General features: G+C 35.7%; 2 protein-coding genes across 2 annotated transcripts in view; one reads left to right on the top strand and one right to left on the bottom strand.

Annotated features, from left to right (window-relative positions):
• Positions 1-19,239, top strand: part of LOC136839415 (protein Wnt-10a-like) — a 305,294-nt gene that overhangs the window by 12,626 nt on the left and 273,429 nt on the right. The gene's annotated exons all lie outside the window — the stretch shown is intronic.
• LOC136839416 (protein Wnt-6-like) overlaps positions 1-19,239 on the bottom strand; it is a 103,357-nt gene that overhangs the window by 22,112 nt on the left and 62,006 nt on the right. Inside the window, exons 2-3 of the mRNA XM_067105429.1 lie at positions 1,472-1,698; positions 346-477 (exon numbers count right to left, since the gene is read on the bottom strand). Coding sequence (XP_066961530.1) covers positions 346-477; positions 1,472-1,698 — 359 coding nt within the window. The remainder of the gene's footprint in view (positions 1-345; positions 478-1,471; positions 1,699-19,239) is intronic.

Here is a 19,239-nt window from a genome sequence, read left to right as displayed (position 1 = left end):
CTGGCAAAAGCATTATTCATTATATTATTTTGCTTTCATACCTGAGTCTAATTTTGTGGATAAACTGGTCTCAGCTTTGGATTTTGTCCTGTGGAATTTAAGGTGTCATTTTGTTGTGCGCATGTGGGTCGAGCTAGGAATCTAATTAGTGAAATTATTAGCTATAAACATTTATAATAAAGAATGATTCGCTAAAGGCGTAAAATATGTATGTGCATATGTATTTGCTATTATTATGTGAATGTAGTGTAATGGCCCAACATGGCTGTCAAAATAACGACCATGAACAATCGTTGAAGAATGAACATTTGTCAATATATGAACGAGCAATGATGCAACACTCACCGAGAGCATTTGTCTCGTAGGCATTTTTGCTGCAGGAGCATTCCAGAAGATCGCCTCGAGAACAGGCAGAGGTAATCTCGTAGGTCACCGAAGCAGACATGATGCTGTTTAGGAATGCTGCTTCTGGGGTCTCTGATTTAAAGGAAAGAAATAACGTTTGTTTAAACTTAAATTTTTAACATGAAATAACACAGGAGCATATGTACATGTAATCGATGTGTAGTTATACAAAGAGATCCAGTGAACAGAATTTAACGTAAGCATCCTATGGCGTACATGAAAAAGCACATGTACGCACACACACAACACGCATACACACATACAGAAAGGTAGATAGAGAGATGTGTGTTTAGGTTATTTTATTTGTTCTAGGTACCGAAAACATAGGGAAATGAATTAACACTGCATACAGACTTACTGTTCCGTGCTTTTATGTTCAAAGAAAACAATATTCAGAGCCAACTCTAAAAAAAAAAAAAAAAAAAAACGAGACTCGTAGATAGCACTTATCAAAAGAAATTCTGCACGGACAAAATAAAATCTTTCAGCACCAGTGCACGGTCGAATACAAGTAACGTGCCACAAGCGACACTGAACGGGGAATACCAACCTCATTTACCCCAAATACCTTTGTACCTTGTCTCTGCTTTTGCAATGTTGTTGTTTCTGTCCGAATATGTGTTTGATTTGCATTTTGTACCCATGATGGCTTTTGGATGCAGTGAAGTCCAAAGGTACCAGGAAGTTTGTGTGTGGTATTCATGTGGTAGAAGAAGATTAAGGGTTACCTATTCGGGGAGATTGTTGTATGATATGAATGCTAATAAACAAGGATGATAAAAGACCGAACTTACAAATATTACTAATAGTAATAAAAAATAATAGCCCAAATAAAGATTAAAGAAAAGAAACTTTGTTGTAAGATTCTCAAAAGCAAAAAAAGGGGGGCGGCGGCCGATGACTGAAGGTCGAGTCTACATATGTAACTGAAAGCAATTGAAAACAGAATCCCGAAAAAAATTAGGGGAAATAAAAAAGTAAAATATTTATAGAATGCTAAAAGCAATGACAAATAGACTTCCAATGAAAGTAAGGTAAAAAAAAAAAAAAAAAAAGCCTTGTTTACCTCGGCTGAAAATTCTCCTCAGAGACCTTCTGTTATCTGTACAATTCCACCTGTGGTGCCTGAACTGGTACTGACACTCCCTCATGGCTTGTTGCGTCCCCGTCAGGATAAGGTTTACCGTTGTGGGTTCCTTTCTACACAGGAAACTTAGGGGATCCTTCGATTTCTTTCGGCCTCGCTTCCTGCAGATCCTGTTATAGTCCATCACAGCACGGCTTCCAAAAGACCTGAAATGGTGAATAGGTAGTGGATATTAAAATTCTCATTTCATAACAAGAAGACGACGGCATTCCATATCTTACAGGAAATTGAAATGTAACTGGGAACAGTTGAATCACATACTTCAGTGAGTTTCTTTTCTTCCATTGCCAAGCCTTGGAATTTTTGGTTTTGAGTGAACCTCAAGGTTACCTGCCAGGTGCGAATGGAATGTTTGTACTGGAAAACTGACTAGCAATCAAAGCAAGAAGGGTAGTTGACGTCATCACGTGAACCCGCTTAGATACTTCGAGGTCGACTGGCTGATCGCGTCGTCCTTTCGACCTTTGAACATCAGCATTTTTGACCTTATCAAAATGATTCCAGATATCTTAGTCACCCCAGAATCATCAATAATGGTTAAAATTTTTCTGTCTGCGACTTTGCTTACCTCATTTGCTCATTGGCAGTCCCTAAAGATAAAATGCATATAAAACTCGCTGGGTATCAAACTAAACGATCACTTGACATTTTATCTTTCGTGTTCAAATTGCTGTTCACTTACTTGCAGTATTTCTTCTGTTTTTTTTTTTTTTTTACAGAATAAAACCTCGTGAGCAAATTAAAAAGATCTGTACAAAACTGGTTATGTTAAGTAATAACTGGAACTGTTATTTAAGAAAATTCCTGTAATCTAACAGCGTTCTGTGAATTTGAAGGGCCCATAAAAAGTTAAGAAAGGAGAATCAAATGTGTCTTCAGATACCACTTGTAGGCATTACTAAAGGTTCTTTGCATTGTCCCTTCGGCCCCTAGCTGCAACCCCTTCCATTTTACTGTACCTCCATTCGTATTATATTGCTATCCACCCTCTCCATCCTAACAATGATTTCATAGTGCAACTGCGACGTTTTCCTTCTGTTACACCTTTCAAACCTACCTACTCTCAATTTCCCTTCCAGCGCTGAATAACCTAATAGGCCCCAGTGCTTGGCTTTTGGCCTAACTCTATATTTTACTCCATTCAGATACCACTTTAGTCCTGTTCACTGTTTATTATTATGTACATCTGTCAGTTGATATGATCAGTAATATACATTTGTATATTGATTGTTTCTTTGCTCGGTAAATAAAGAGCTATCGCTCAGTTTATTGAAAAATATGTAGATGTTTCACTATGGCAAAGAAATAAGATTACCGTATACTAATTTCATGACAGGATGTAAAATATCTTAGAAAACAAAAATACAGGTACGTCAGAAATGACAGGAGTTTCGATACATTTGGGCTTACAGATCTGAGGGCAACTAAGGAATGATACTATGTAAATTGAATCTAGAGAGCGAGCCCATACTAACGTTAATAATCTTTGAAATGATACCGAAAACTATGTGACTTTCCTATTACTCTCTCTCTCTCTCTCTCTCTCTCTCTCTCTCTCTCTCTCTCTCTCTCTCTCTCCTCTCTCTCCTCTTTTCTCCTCTCTCTCAAAAGAAAAGAAAAGAATAAGAGCAGACCGTTTCCAGATAAACTATTTTCAAACGAATCTCCAAAAAAGGCATTTGCGAATACAGATAACAGAAAATCATGTGATTTTTCCATATTTCCTCACAAGTGTTTAGAAATTTTGACCCATCAAGGTACGAAATTGAGATATATTCTAAATTGAAATACGTACACTACATCGACAATCAAAAAATTTCTATTTACTCTTCTTTTGAAAATCACATTAGGCTTCTGAAACCTTCAGATAACAACTTCTCAAACATTTCTCTTCAAACATATATTTTTTTCCTACCTCTACGCCTACCTACTACTTCAAACTCGGTTAAAGTTAGAGAGAGAGAAAAAAAAAAAAAAAAAAAAATCGGTCCACGTCGATCACTACTTTGGATCTAACTCTTGAAAATTGTGCGTCCTCTTACAGTTGCATGCACTGCGTGTTTGGAGTCGCCATGATTTCGTGGATGGGTTTTTAGCAAGCGATAATGGGTCACAATGAAGCCAGAAAGCCAAAAGAATCGGTGAGTAAGGATGTTGCCATCCGGTTGAAATCGTACGTAGAGAGCTCGGGCTTAAATCAGAAAGTGAAACGAAATTCGGTTACAAATTGCCGCAGACTTGTTTCCTAACTATTGGAATTGAAGATTGACTAAAAATAATTTCAAATCCGGGGTAATAGATTTAGGATAATTATAAAATCATTTGTTAAAAGTACCTATATTAACGTATTTATAAACATACACGACCTTAGGTTTGTGAAAAATTGTCTTTATTTTCTTAGTGAGAAAATATAGCTTTTTAAAATTGAGTGTGAATTAGTCATCTTTTCCTTTTGCTGTCATCTGTGGTATTTCAATAAGACGAAATGTGATTAAAATTTAACGTAAATTGTGGAAATTGTTTAAAAATGCTCATAGTTTCATCCCCAGATTATTTTACGTCATTAAGTCAAGAGAGTCTTCACGAGATGAAACTGTTTGTTATGCTTTCAGACTGTAAATATCTACCCATATGGATACGCAAACACACACACATATAATATGTATATATGTATATATATATATATATATATATATATATATATATATATATATATATATATATATATATATATATATATATATATAATATAAATATTATATAAATATGTATATTTATATATATATATATACACATATATATAATTATGTGTGTGTGTTTGCGTATCCGTGTGGGTAGATATTTACAGTCTGAAAGCATAACAAGCCGTTTGATCTCGTGAAGATTCTCTTGACTTAATGCCGTAAAATAATCTAGGGTATGAAACTATGAGCATTTTTAAACAATTTTCACAATTTACGTTAAATTTTAATCACATTTCAATACATATGTATGCACATATATATACATAAATTACACACACATTATATATATATACATATATATATATATATATATATATATATATATTATATATATATATATATATTTGTGTGTATTATATATATTATATATATATATATATATATATATATATATATATATATATATATATATATATATATATATATATATTTGTGTATGTTAAAGTTAGTCATATATATATATATATATATATATATATATATATATATATATATATATATATATATATATATATATATATATATATATATAATAATATACATATATCGAAAGTTTGATTTTCCATAGGAGGAGAGAGAGAGAGAGAGAGAGAGAGAGAGAGAGAGAGAGAGAGAGAGAGAGAGAGAGAGGTTTAAACCCCAAGTGAACCATTGAATTGTTGATGGAGAACTTCCTCCGCAACTGCTCTCTCAGTGTCATAAAAGGTAAGTCAAATAAATACCTCCCGGGTTTTTTCAACACTCATAGGAACAGCTACATCGACCTTTGGTTTACTTACTGTTTCTGGCGCGTTCTCTCTCTCTCTCTCTCTCTCTCTCTCTCTCTCTCTCTCTCTCTCTCTCTCTCTCTCTCTGTGTGTGTGTGTGTGTGTGACTTTGCAGGTACTTGCAATGTTGGATGAATTTATATTATACCTTCACCTCTGACTATTGCGTGTGGAGTCGAAGAAAAAATAGATATATCTGTAAATTTCGAAACCATTTACATCAGTATAGAATAAGATCGAGAGGGATACATAATTACAAATCTAAACCGGTTAGGCAGACCAGTCTGAGAGGCCAAAACCTATTAACTGGGATATTGGAAACATGGTTATACGAGGTTCGATCTGACTGGTTGGTTACCGACGACTAAAACTTGTATAGGTGAGAGAGGCAGAGAAGTTCTTTACAACATATTTCACCCCTGATTTAGCAATTACAGGGTGAGTGTGGCAGTGGGGGATGTTTTGTTTTCCTCTAAAACCATCCATGATTGGAGTAAACGGCTGACGAAATATGAATGAGGAAGAAACCAATTTTGTTAGTTTGTAGGTTTATAAAACACACCGAACTAATACTTCAAGTTATGAGAGTAGACTTAGTGGCTATCTGCTTGCAGGTTGATTGTCATTAATTTCATAATTATATTTATTAATAACGGTGTGCTGGAAATCGATTATTATGATGGACTGGCCCACTTTTAAGGACGTCTCTCTCTCTCTCTCTCTCTCTCTCTCTCTCTCTCTCTCTCTCTCTCTGTGATAATACACAGTAATCAAGTCGTTGAGATGCATTTCCCACGAAGCTGCAATTTTTTCAGGCCGGTCCATTATGACATTTGGGTAAATAAATACGCAATATAATGTCTGCTGATGACAGCATCAGTAAAAAGAAAAACTAATGATTTGACTGCAAAAATTTAGAAACAGATGGCAAACAAACCAATAAACTGCACTTATTTACAACGCAGTTTGTTAGTGGTCTCCAGTTCTTTCTAGTTCCTCTGCGCCAACCCAATAAACAACGGTATGATAAAACACACACAACTTTTCAACCACATACGAGGATGGGGGCTTTTGGAAGTTTATTTATTATTGGTTTATGACGGTGTTACGACCTTTTAGATTCCGTTGGACGAGTCAGCAGCCTCCACATTGTTTAGCGATCCCGTGGAAACTTACCAAACATTCAGGTTACGACTCTGAGGACACCAGTCACTGGGATAAACAACGGGAAGTAAAGGGGTGCAGAGAGATACGAAGATGAAGAAAGTTATACAGAGGAGAAAATAATAGATCAGAGACGTAAAATAAAAAAACGCGAAGGCTTTGAGCAAAGAAAAAAAACGTAAGAGAAACACTAGCAAAGACTGCTTTTAATAATGTTTGCATAGATGCACCCGCACTTTCCAAATAATTTATAATAACACATTTTGATGCTGTTAGACTACATTAACCGAAAGCAATATACGACCAGGTATTACGAAAATCCATTGAATTTAAATTAACGAAAACACAAAAAGTAAATACAATTTATATCCAAACTGCTTATCTTAATTATAAATAACACATTGTATCTAATAGCTGAAGTTCTGGGTTTTCAGTTATCTCGAGTATCTTCTTTACAGAAGTCATTAAAACGTGAAGCTAGCAGTTTATGTGCCTGAATTATAATTATTAATTTTTTACGCTGGTATGAATAGTATCCACATGAGTAATAAACGGTCTGATTTTTATCAGCTTTTAATGTAAACGACTCGAGCATTTTATGATAAGAAACGAACTGACATTGTGAATGGACGTAAAAAAGTATACCTTAATTTAACCAGACCACTGAGCTGATTAACAGCTCTCCTAGGGCTGGCCCGAAGGATTAGACTTATTTTACGTGGCTAAGAACCAATTGGTTACCTAGCAACGGGACCTACAGCTTATTGTGGAATCTGAACCACATTATACCGAGAAATGAATTTCTATCACCAGAAATAAATTCCTCTAATTCTTCATTGGCCGGCCGGAGACTCGAACTCGGGCCTAGCAGAGTGCTAGCCGAGAGCTCTGCCGACTCGTCCAACGAGGAACTGTGAATGGACGTAGAATGGGTTCTACTGATGTACGTTTGATTATACTTTTTGGCGTTTTTCTGTAAATGTCTTACTCTTAACTGCAGAAGTCCGATTAAAAAAGATACTGAGAAGTCAGTGAGTGGCAAAAGATTAGCTTTTATTGTAGTGTTGTCTCCAAAGGTTAAGAAATTTATAAGATATATTTACATGAGTTTACAAGGCTTTTCGGAAATATAAATCGGAGTTTCATGAACTTGACCTAGAATCCTTTAGGAAACAAACGTTTAAGTGAGGTAGAACAATCTTCATAACATTCTTCGTTTAAATAACTTTCAGTAATCAATATAAATAAAATAGCTGTTATTTACCGAAACATTGTACTGAAAGCTGACTTTAACTCAGTGCTTCAAGTTGTGTAAGTATTGTTTCAGTAAATAACAGCTATTTTATTTATATTGATTACTGAAAGTTATTTTAAACGAAGACTGTTATGAAGATTGTTCTACCTCACTTGAACGTTTGTTTCCTAAAGGATTCTAGGTCAAGTTCATGAAACTCCGATTTATATTTCCGAAAAGCTTTGTAAACTCATGTAAATATATCTAATAAATTTCAGTGATAAGTCTGCAGCAAGACCTAATTAACATAAATCACTCCGCAGCGAAGTAAAAAAGATCACAAAGACATAGGAACGAAACATTAGATGCAAGAACTAAAAAAAAAATTAATGAATAAAGCACAGTGAATAATGTTCTTTCAAAAGTAAATTATTACCACAGGATCAAAAAGAAACTTCAGAAGATCCGAGTCCACTTTGTTCAAGCTCCTTTGAGGCCGAAAGCGACTGTTATTCCCATCGTTTAATTCTAACAAAAATTATATTTATCTCGTATTTTTTGCTCTGCTTGTTTTTATCAGATCAGCAAGACAGAGCTAACTTCAATCAGTCAACCAGATTTTAACTAATGGAAGTAACACAGGAAAAGCGAGTCATTGATACACAAGGAATATATATCAGTGAAGTGGGGCGCATGCGCTTAATGTAAATTAATTTATAGTTTAAATAGAATATTAATAATACTGCCGCTAATACAAAGCTTTGCTTTATTTCTTCTAATAGTATTACCGCCAACAATGTTAATAATTAAATAATGGCCCTGGTGGTTCCATTGGTTACAAACCTGAACGCATTAGCGATTCCTGAAATTAATCCCGCCGGTGAAGAAATATTGGGTCCGTTTAATATTAAAAGATAAAAGCCTTATACTGATACCAGTCTCCTTAAAAGGGGAATAAACGTATGGCAGAGAATAGAAAATAATAGTTACAACAATATCAGAAAGAGGGACAATGAATGAAACTACCAACAGGTTTTCAGGCACACAAAAGGAAACTTTTTTTTTTTCTATCAAAAGTTTTTACTCCCAGATAAGCATAAACTGCTCCACTGCATTAAAACAATACAGCTAATTATAGACGACTGAAGCCATTGCACTAGCCTCACCATTACTTTAAAATGATGCTTAAAGAAACAAGCTTCTGAATTCTTGTTTGTTATTGTTTAGGAAAACCCGTTACATAAGGGAAAAATCTTCCTTGAAAATCCTATGAACTGTTTTTTTTTCCTATTCAGAACGACGAGGGAAGTAAAGTATCTAAAAGTAAATATTTAGTTCCAACTTGAAGCTGAGAGTAGAGACACGAAAGAGGCTAAAAAAAAAAAAAGTGCCCTAAATGAAGGGCATTCAGATACCTGGCTGGTTTACAGGTCTTGATAGCAGGGAACACCTGTTAAAATTAGGTAGCCTTACTACAAGGGGTCCATCCTCTATATGATCTCCTTCACCGGAGCAAGAAGATAAGTCATGTTTTAGCCAACTTATGATGGCGATAGCGCCAGACGATATCGCCAGCCTTGGAGTCTTTATGACGTTATGCTTGGCGTGGCCTGTCAGATGCCTTTCTTGATGGCCTTCCGTGTAAATTTCATACACAAATTATACCTGCATGATGGTCATCAGTGCCCGTAAGGTTGTAGCAACCATAAAGTTCCATTACTGACGTTTCTTCGCTGCGTGGAGTCTTTGGCCGAGCTGCATCGCTTTCTGTCTATTACTTTTAGCCGTTTCCACTGCTAGCTTCCCACCTGGCTATCCAACTTCTTTAACGTCAACTTGCTCCAGTTTTCACCTCCTGTTTAACAATAATCATCATCATAATAATCATCATCATCATTTTCCTAAGAAAAAATATATTAATGATAGTTCAGGTAACGAATAAAAAATCCCGGGGAAATTATGACGGTAATAGGTTTAATACTTGAAATGGCTTAGTGTTTTGGTCACTGAGAGAAAAATTAAACTAAAGGCGAGCAGTGATTAATCATTTACTAAGTATATGATTCTTTCATATCAATGTGAGAGAGTGAGAATGTCGAATAAATAGATCTAGAATTCCTCTCTACTCCTTTCACTGACCCTCCCGATGGTCTAGAGGAAAATAGAAAAACTGGCAATCAAATGATAGCCATCCTATACAAGTAGGGACAGCAAGACATAAATTAAATGAATCTGCAGTTATGCAGGATCGAAACAAAAACGCTTCTTGAATAATCCTCGTTATTTCTTCTAATCTTGCGACATTATAGCTGGAAATGGATCAGGTCTGACTTATCGTATAGTTTATAGCCTTTATAGTACTACGGTATTTTTTGGTGGGAGGGTGACCGGGGTTTGTTGGGGTGGGGGAGGTGACGGGGCAGGGTTGGGCCTGGGTCCAGATAAAGCATCACCCTACTCAAGGCCTCTCGGGATCCTAGGAACCTGGTCCACAATTAATCTCTGTCAAAGGATTTGATCCTTATTTAGACGTCTCACTCCTTCTACATGAAATACAAGTACGCACGCTAACATTAAATATGTATATATATGTGTATGTGTTATATATATATATATATATATATATATATATATATATATATATATATATATATATATATATGTATATGTATGTATGTATGTATGTATATATATATGCATTTATATTATATATATATAATTTGTTTATATTATATATACATATATATATATATATATATATATATATATATATATATATATATATATATATATGTTTATATTTTATATATATATAATTTATATATATATATATATATATATATATAATTTGTATATATTATATATACATATTTACATAGATACGCATAAATATTTTTAGCATTATAAAAAACTTTCGCCACTGTAATTCTATCACATTGCTTATCATTCCACAGCCACTGAACCAACAGTGAAGGCAATACATAATAAGTCCAAAAGGTTAAACGAACGTTGAACCAACAGCTGATATACGCTGCGTAAACACAGACAATCAAGGCCCTTGAATAACTTGTAACACACTTCATTCCTATCAATAGACGGAGAATGCTATTCATTCGTAGCTTTTTGTCTGTTTTTTTTTTAAATTTAACCAAATGTCATGACTCAGAAGTTCCATTTTTAACGATAAATTTCTAATAAAGAAAAGTTCTTGAAAGCCAATGACCTCATTTTGGTCTTTGGTGAAATGCACGCAAAAAAAAAAAAACACTCTCCTTGATTAAAAAGTAAGTAAAGCGAACTAAAACTTGAGTAGCTTATTCCTCTTGTAAGGGAAATTCTCCTGAGGGTAGACATCATACCCTCCGATGATCGCTGAGAGATACCAGGACGCCATGGTCCCGCAGGGCAGATGGTTCCGAATCCTTCTGGGACTTTCTGGAGGCATAGACCAGCCGGCTATGCGGACAAGAGTAGATGGCACATCTCTTATCCCATCTCTGAGTATTCTCCAGAGAGAGAGATTGTTTTTAGGCATCTATTAGCGAATAATCTCGACTCTCTTCTCCCTTACTTGGGGATACCTCCAGAGTGTGCTTACTCAGGTTCCAGTTGCAGTGCTTTTTGACGTTTACTTTTCTCCCGTTGTTGCCTTTGGTTTCTTCCCATCTAGGCCTGCCTGGTCAGCTTCCTCGACTCCACCTTCTTTCTAGTTCTGCGTCATGTTCAACACCAAAATACCTCGCCGAGTCAGACGTAACCTCGAAGAATCCTGTAGGTACCCAAGGGCGGTAGGATGCCTGGGAGAGATCAGTTCCCAAAGGGTGCGGTAACAGTAGAACACAGACGGCGAAAGACGGCAGTGGCAGCAGCAGCAGCAGCAGCAGCAGGAGCAAGAGCAGGAGCACGTCCGACGTGTTTTTACAGCTTCGGCAGTCATTAGCAAGACGCTAATTATGGACAATGAACTTCGCGCTCAGGCATTCCCTTACTTGGCTCTGGAGGCGCAAAATAATAAACTGGTGAGGACTAGGAGAGGTAGGAGGAGGTCATAAAATGTTTTTAATTTCTTTATCTTCGAAGATTTGTTACAAAGGATTAAATGATCAAAGTTGAGCAAGATTATGATGTCTTCATTCTTTTGAGAATGAGGTAATGCTATTTAAGGTCTAGAAGACTTGGGGGGAGCTGCACCATAAATTCTTGAATATATCGCGTCCTTATTTACCGTTTCAGGTGATGTTAGAGGGGCTGAGTTAAATCAGTTATTTTGAATGAATATAACAAATGTGAATCACTAGCCCTGATATCCTTATTATGAGGTAATTTATGAAAATGCTTTTTCATTTCCTTATTACTCCTTGAGGTCCCATTTGATTACTGACGTGCAAGGATACTGCGAGAATGCCATTTTACAATATTTTCTATAAACAGTAAAACAAATTCTTATTAAACCAAATCAGAAAAATAAGATTAGTTTTCTGTATCGTATTTGGAGTCTAGTAGAGCGAAAAAAAAACACGTGGAATACATGGTATTATTAACTAGCGTAAAATCCTAGTCATATTCTATCAAACCCAGTTAGTTTACCTGGAAGTTGTCAAACTCGATCAAGAAAAAAAGAAAAGAAACGTAAAGAAACTTAATCGAGTCCTTGGTTTATCTTGCTTCGTCCAGGATTTGCTCCTACCTCATCACTGGAATATTCAAGATTCAGCTTTGTATATTCCTTATCACCTTTTACTCTTATTCCGTTAGGTTTTGGACCTCATTAACAGCCATTGTTACTAACAATAAACTGTCGAGGTTCGTTGCAAGTTGCAGAAATCATTGGTGATTTACTTAGCTAGAATGGGACTGATCAGTTTAACAGGACACGCTGTAACAAGGAAAATATTTCGTATGTTTTTTCCTCGTCTGAAGGTGATTTCAAAGAGCTACATCTCTTAAGTATCCCCTTCTTTTTAATTTCCTCATCCCCTAAGTTATCTCATTTTTACTTAAAATATTAGACTGTATCATTCTTTCAGGGCAATGATATTTGGGCATGCTGTTAAATATTAAAGTATTTCCCTCTCAACAGTCACAAAGAATATGCCCTTAACATTATTTAATAATTTTTCCAAAGGATCAGTCTTCTCGAGTGAATGAACCCAATATTCAAAAGGAGAATAAAATGGTGGTGATGTAATAAACAGATGGGAGATTAGCCAAAAACGAAAGTAAGAAGAGAAACTGACTTCTGTTCATAAATTAGCAAACAGTGGACCCACCATGGCTACAGCAACAAAGACATCACACCCGCATAATGGTTATCAGTAGCAGGAACAGTTGGATGAGCAGATAAAAAGCAGCCTGTAGCAGGAGCAGGAAATTTATCAGATGACGAGACAGACACCAGAACACTGATACACACACACACACACACACGCACACACACACTCAGAGAGAGAGAGAAAGATAGAGGTGGTGGCGCTAGGGGGAGTTTCCGAAAGCGGGCAGACCCGTTTAAGGACCAGAAAGAGACAATGTTCCGGACAAAACCACAAACCACAAAGACACGTTTCAAAGACAAAGGGAAAAGCAGTAGAAGTTTCTTTTGGTTGTGTGTGTGTGTGTGTGAGAGAGAGAGAGAGAGAGAGAGAGAGAGAGGGAGGAGTGTATGTGCGCGCCCCCGCCCGTAAATTAAGAGAGTCCGCTGAGTTTTAGTTGAAGGAACATGGAAAATTATTAAGTGAAAAACGAGAAAAAAAATCAAGGACATGATGTCAGGTCAAGGACAGTGTTACCAAGCTCACAAAATCTAGTAAAAGAAGCTTGTTAATTTACTCCTAAACTTTAACGATAATAATATTGATGATGATAACGTTACAGTTCAATGTGTGTGTGTTTTTTTTTTTTCCTCAAAGCTTTCTGTTTTACAGAACTGGAGAACAAATAGTCTAATACTGACATTTACTTGTACTAACTGTTTACAGCCTTCCTGTTCCAAAACTAAGGAATGGAAATAATGGTCTTCTCTTTCTCAACAAACTTTTCTCACAGATTTATTTCAGAAGAGAACTTCATCTATCCCCTTTTGTTACTGAATCTGGAAACCAAGTGTGTGAATGCCACTCGTTTTACAGAGATTCACAACTCATATTCTCCTAAGATGTTGAAACGATGCCACACTACCCAGTGTTGAAGATCCTTCTTCCATTTCGGTTTTCTGGCCCGAGTCCAAAGGCTCACACCATTCCTCTTTTCTTCTTTGACCGTATCCCACTTACGAGTCTCCTTTGGGTAAATTCCCATACTGGCATAAGGCCGGCTGATTCTCAACAAACTACTAGACTGCCATTCCATTCACAGCTTAACTGTGGAACATTGTCCCTCGCAGTGTCGTGGATGCTACTCATGCTTAGTAGGTTTGAGAGAGCTAAGGTACTGTCTTCAAGCACTGAGCTTCCTTACTGCAATTTATTTTAAACGTTTTTGAACTGTAGTATATTTATTAACTAGCATACCTTCCAAGTCAAAGAGGATGGAAATCTCTAAAGTAATTAGGCTATTATATCGTACTCATTATATTTCTAGAGTATTAGGTTGTTTTCGTTTTATTGCATAAGGTTTTGCGATAGTTAAAGGTGGATTTCGTTACCTGTTAACTGTCTGCATTACACATAGAAAGAGTAACATACGGATACATAGGTCCTTTGTCATGGTAGGATTAGCTTTTACATCGCAAAGCCATGATGAATATAATCCATAAAAAGAATTACTTCCGTAAGATATGATTGGCACACCATTCGTATACGTCATTATAATTCTTTTTATTAGGAAAGTTACGTAGGAAAAAGAATACATATTCACATGGCCGTTCGAAACCGCAAATTTAGCAAGGTTCTCCATACAGATGTTTGTCGTGGTATCTCTAGTTAAAAAAAATCTTATGTATCAGATTTTAATTGACTACCCACAATTGTATAAATTCTTAAAATTACCCTAAAGCTTTCCGTTATAAAGCTATTTGGTATGAATGCATTTACCCGTTAAACACTCGTTTCAGAATATCGGAAGCTGCTTTCATAATTAACCACAGAAGTTGTCTGAGTCAGTTTGTACGTGATGACCCAAAGTTATGGAAGCCTTTATTGTTTTTAAACGTTCGACGCGAGTGCGCTTTTAAAGCAACGTTCACCAAAGTTCGAGTTAACAATGTATAAAGCATCCCCAAGACTTGGGTGTTTACAGCGTACCTACTGGACCCTGCCATAAATCTGTTATCAACAGATTTAATAAAGATTTACGCCTCATTAGAGATCGAATACATGATGACGTCACGAGACTACGCAACCCATCCACTGGTGTTATTTGTACCAAGGCCCTATCATTACACCTAAAAATAAACAACACACGCAAAAAAGGTCATCAACGCATAATCTTGATAAAAAAAATCATTAAATGTTGCAGATACCGTAACCAGATGGGTTTTCTTCCCTGTGAAATATTTGCCCTTGGAACCACGTCACAGCAGTTGGGAGGTGTGTTAGGGGGCAAGATTTACTGTGCGTAACTTAAGCTTTCATTTGTTTTTATTTATTTTCCCATATTTGGGTTTTGTATATATATGTATATATATACACACATATGTATATATATCTAGTTATATTTATACACATACATATATATATATATATCTATATCATCTAGTTATCTATATTTATATATATATATATATATATATATATATATATATATATATATATATATATATATATATAGATAGATAGTTTATAGATAGTTTATATATATATATATAATGTTAATATAAAATATGTATTAAAATATCTATATATCTATATCTCGTGCCCAAATATTTTGCCTTAGTCTCCTCAAATCCATAAAAAAACTTGGAATTAAGAGTAGTATGGACCGCTAGACCAATACTAAATGGTAGGTTAGTACTTAGGAATGACTGATTATATTATCATAGCCAATATTTTATGACGTAGAAATTTGGTAGGATTAAGCAACCTTTTTTGAAGTGCGGAAGTAAATTCTAAATATGAGAGGTTCAGTGTACTTGGCCAACGTGCCACTGATGAGCATTTTATTAAAATCTTTATGAATTACCAAAACGTTAACGTGTCAGTTATAGTTGTCTCACGATTTTTTAAGCCACCCGTGTTAGTGAATCCATGTATATATGTATATATATATATATATATATATATATATATATATATATATATATATATATATATATATATATATATATATATATATATATATATATATGTATATGTGTGTATATATATATGTGTGTGTATGTATGTATGTATGTATATAAATAATGTATATATATCTTGTATAATTTTATACCTATATATATAATCTGCACTTGAATGAAATGAGAAATCTGTGTAATTCCTTGCCGATTTTCTTGATACTCCAGCAAGGCTTTGCCAAGAGTTTCAGCTCTTTGTAAAAAAACCATTTTGTAAAAAAGAAAAACCTGCAATTGTCATGGAAATCCTTTTAAAATGAGATAAGGTCGTTTTAAAGAAACGTTTGGTCAAGGCGGAAAACAGGTGAAGTCAGAAGTTAAAGAGTTTACATCCATTCAGAAAAACCTCTTAACAAAGGCAAGTGAAACTATGCAAATGAAATCATCGTTTATTTACACCATTTCAAAGAGAGGTTCGGAAGTGTCTTCGAGCCTGAGGCACAACATAGATCTCTTCTTATCATGGGAATCATCGGAAGTATCTGAATATTTGGAACTTTCCGAACAACAACATTTCAAATTAAGGCTGGTCGATAAGTAATGAAATTATTAATTTATTTTTCAAATCCGTAGTTTATTGGTTTAGATACTGGCATGAAATTATAGCTCTAAATAACTTGTCTGTCAACGTATATTTCTGCTGTACCAAAAACATTCATTTTTAAGTTTTGTGCTGAACAAGGTCGTGAAAAAATTGTTCTTCGAATGAATGCTTCAGAATGGGATATCGTATAATTTTCTTTGCTCTTTCAGGCACCAGATACCGAAATCTGAAAATCAAGAAGTTATAAAAGATAAATTCATAATCAATACAGCTAACACCTGTGTCCAGACGTACTCTTGATAAGACAGTTTATGATCTCGTATCATTCCTCTGGAGAATCGCATCTTGAACTTAACGAATTGCTTTTCTATTGAGCCATCTTCTTTGAATAAGTATCGTCTAATACCTATTTTAGCTACAGCTTTTACAATGAACTCAATTTCATAATCAATCCATCATTTTAAGGATAAACTTCTTACTCTTCGCCATGTGTTGAATTTCATGAGATCTAAACCATTATTTAATTTGATCTTGGGCTGGTATTGCAAATCTCCCAAGGAACCCTCAAGTTCAAGTCATTTATAATCTCTGACGCGCGAACGAGAAGGAACATCGTTTTTGACACTTGCAACAATTATATCTTGGCCTTGAGCTATTCATCATTGTCAGAAGAGACGCATATTATTAAGTCTGCCATTCAACTCGCAAGGAAACAGCACGTTTTTATTCCTTACACATTTTTACATATGTATTTGACACTCTAGTCATCTATCAGTGAGCATGTTAAGGATATACATTAGCAAAGCCAAGTGGTTACTTTGCTAGAATACTCCAGTGTACCTCCCCCACCGCGAATGACGAAAATATTTAAATAACTTTGCAAGCGTATCGAATTCCTAAGACATCACGTATACTGTGTTAAACTTTTTCTCGTTTAAGATTTTGTGATAGACAAACGTGGAGGTCATCTGTAGACTATCAGTGTTATATACGGAAAAATGGAAAATGCTGCCTGTAATGTAGAAGGGTTGTAATACGATTGTAAGTTGTATACTGTGCACCAAGTGCTATTTCTGATTATGTTCGGAATAAATTTACACAAAATTTTATTTACTATGGAGATGGTTAATGGAGTATCATATTAATAAAGACCTCTTCATATTCATAATATCATGCAGAGAGTATATCAGCATGGCGCTTAGCTCAGTGCATATCTGGAAGGTATTATTCTGACTTGCAGATATAATATTCTGTTAAAAAGATAAATATCACAAGTCAATATTCCTGTCTGATTTGCATGAATTTCAAATTGGATCTTTTCGTAACTGTTTTGAGGACTTTTACAGACAATTGATATTGCACGCAGTCAAGGAAATCCTCATTAATCATAGTTTAAAAGTCATAGCTACAATTTGGATACATACCTAAAAGAGATTCTCTCTCTCTCTCTCTCTCTCTCTCTCTCTCTCTCTCTCTCTCTCTCTCTCTCTCTCTCAGTGTATCAGTCCTCCCCGAACAGTTGTTGATCGAAATAAACTCGAGCGCCATCATGTTTTCTTACGTACCATTTCCCCTGATAGTCGCCAGCAGCTGCGAAACAAAATCTTGAAACAAACAGGTGATCTCTCACGGCCACCAAACATGCGATCATTCAAATGAGGGAGGCAGGTGTTTCATTCCCTCCTTTTTTCCCTTATGGGAACAGGTGAGAAAGGAGAGAGAAATAGAAAGAGGGAGAGAGGGGTGGGCGGAGGGGTAGGAGATCCAACCAGACTTTCTCGACGGCTTCTTATTGAGCACTAAACATCAACTGTAAATCTCTGCATTGATTTAGATGTCCTGTAGAAACGGTTGCCAAGTACTATATTTAATTTTTAGCCAGCAGGTCTGGCTTACAATTTCTATAAATCACGTTTGCGTGACTATCATGGCATTAAGAAGACCGTTAAAAGGTCATTTGCAAGTATTAGTCATGAGCACAAGGCATCCATATATTATTGGGAACAATTTACGAGTTGAATCTCTCTCTCTGGCCATCATCTATCTATCTATCTGTCTATCTATCTATATATATGTGTGTGTGTGTGCAAGCAAGTGCGCCTGCGTATATCAGAAGCAGTAATATCTCCGTCAAGAAGTGGACGACAATTGGCATATTGACAAAGCGTGAAATAATTTCCGCTCAAGGATATTCGACCCCCAAAAAATTAAATTCATGACAAGCTCGTACTTACATGCTCCAAAAAGTAGCGTATGGTTACTTAAGCACTGAAATTTACTTATCATTTTGTAATATTTTGCTATTCATCAATCAGCTATTGCTCGGTTCTTCGGGTATTCTCACTATTGGCCTACTTTCGAATTCTGCCTCGGCTTTTGTTTTCCTTGAATGTTCTGGGCTAGACGATGATAAAGGTAGGATGTTCCGTCGGCCTCCGACTTCAAAAGGAGAACAGAAACACCGACGTCTTCGCCATGAACTAGGATTCGTGGAAACGATCGAAATGGCTAAAAGATACATTTTGTATACTCCGTAGGGATGTAGTGCCGTCAGTGCACTTCATGCGGTGCACTGTAGGCATTACTTAAGGCTATTCGTAGCGTCCCTTCGGCCCCTAGCTGCACCACCTTTACATCCCTTTTAATGTACCTCCGTTCATATTCTCTTCAATATTCCCTTCCATCCTCTCTAACACTTGATTCATAGTGCAACTGCGAGGTTTTCCTCTTGTTACATCTTCCAAACCGTTTTACTGTCAATTTCTATTTCAGCACTGAATGACCCCATAGTTCCCAGCGCTTGGCCTTTGGCCTAAATCCCATATTCTATTCTATTATGTTCTACATTTTGTATCGTTCTGTATTTCAACATTCTCTTCTTTGCCAGTTTCTTATTGTGACTTCTGATTATGTCCTCTTGGAAATAAAATGAACAAGAATTCAGTTGTAATGTACTTTTGTTTGT

Source organism: Macrobrachium rosenbergii, chromosome 6, assembly GCF_040412425.1.
Source record: "Macrobrachium rosenbergii isolate ZJJX-2024 chromosome 6, ASM4041242v1, whole genome shotgun sequence".
Classification (NCBI taxonomy): Eukaryota; Metazoa; Arthropoda; class Malacostraca; order Decapoda; family Palaemonidae; genus Macrobrachium; species Macrobrachium rosenbergii.
This window is presented reverse-complemented; position numbering and strand designations above follow the sequence as displayed.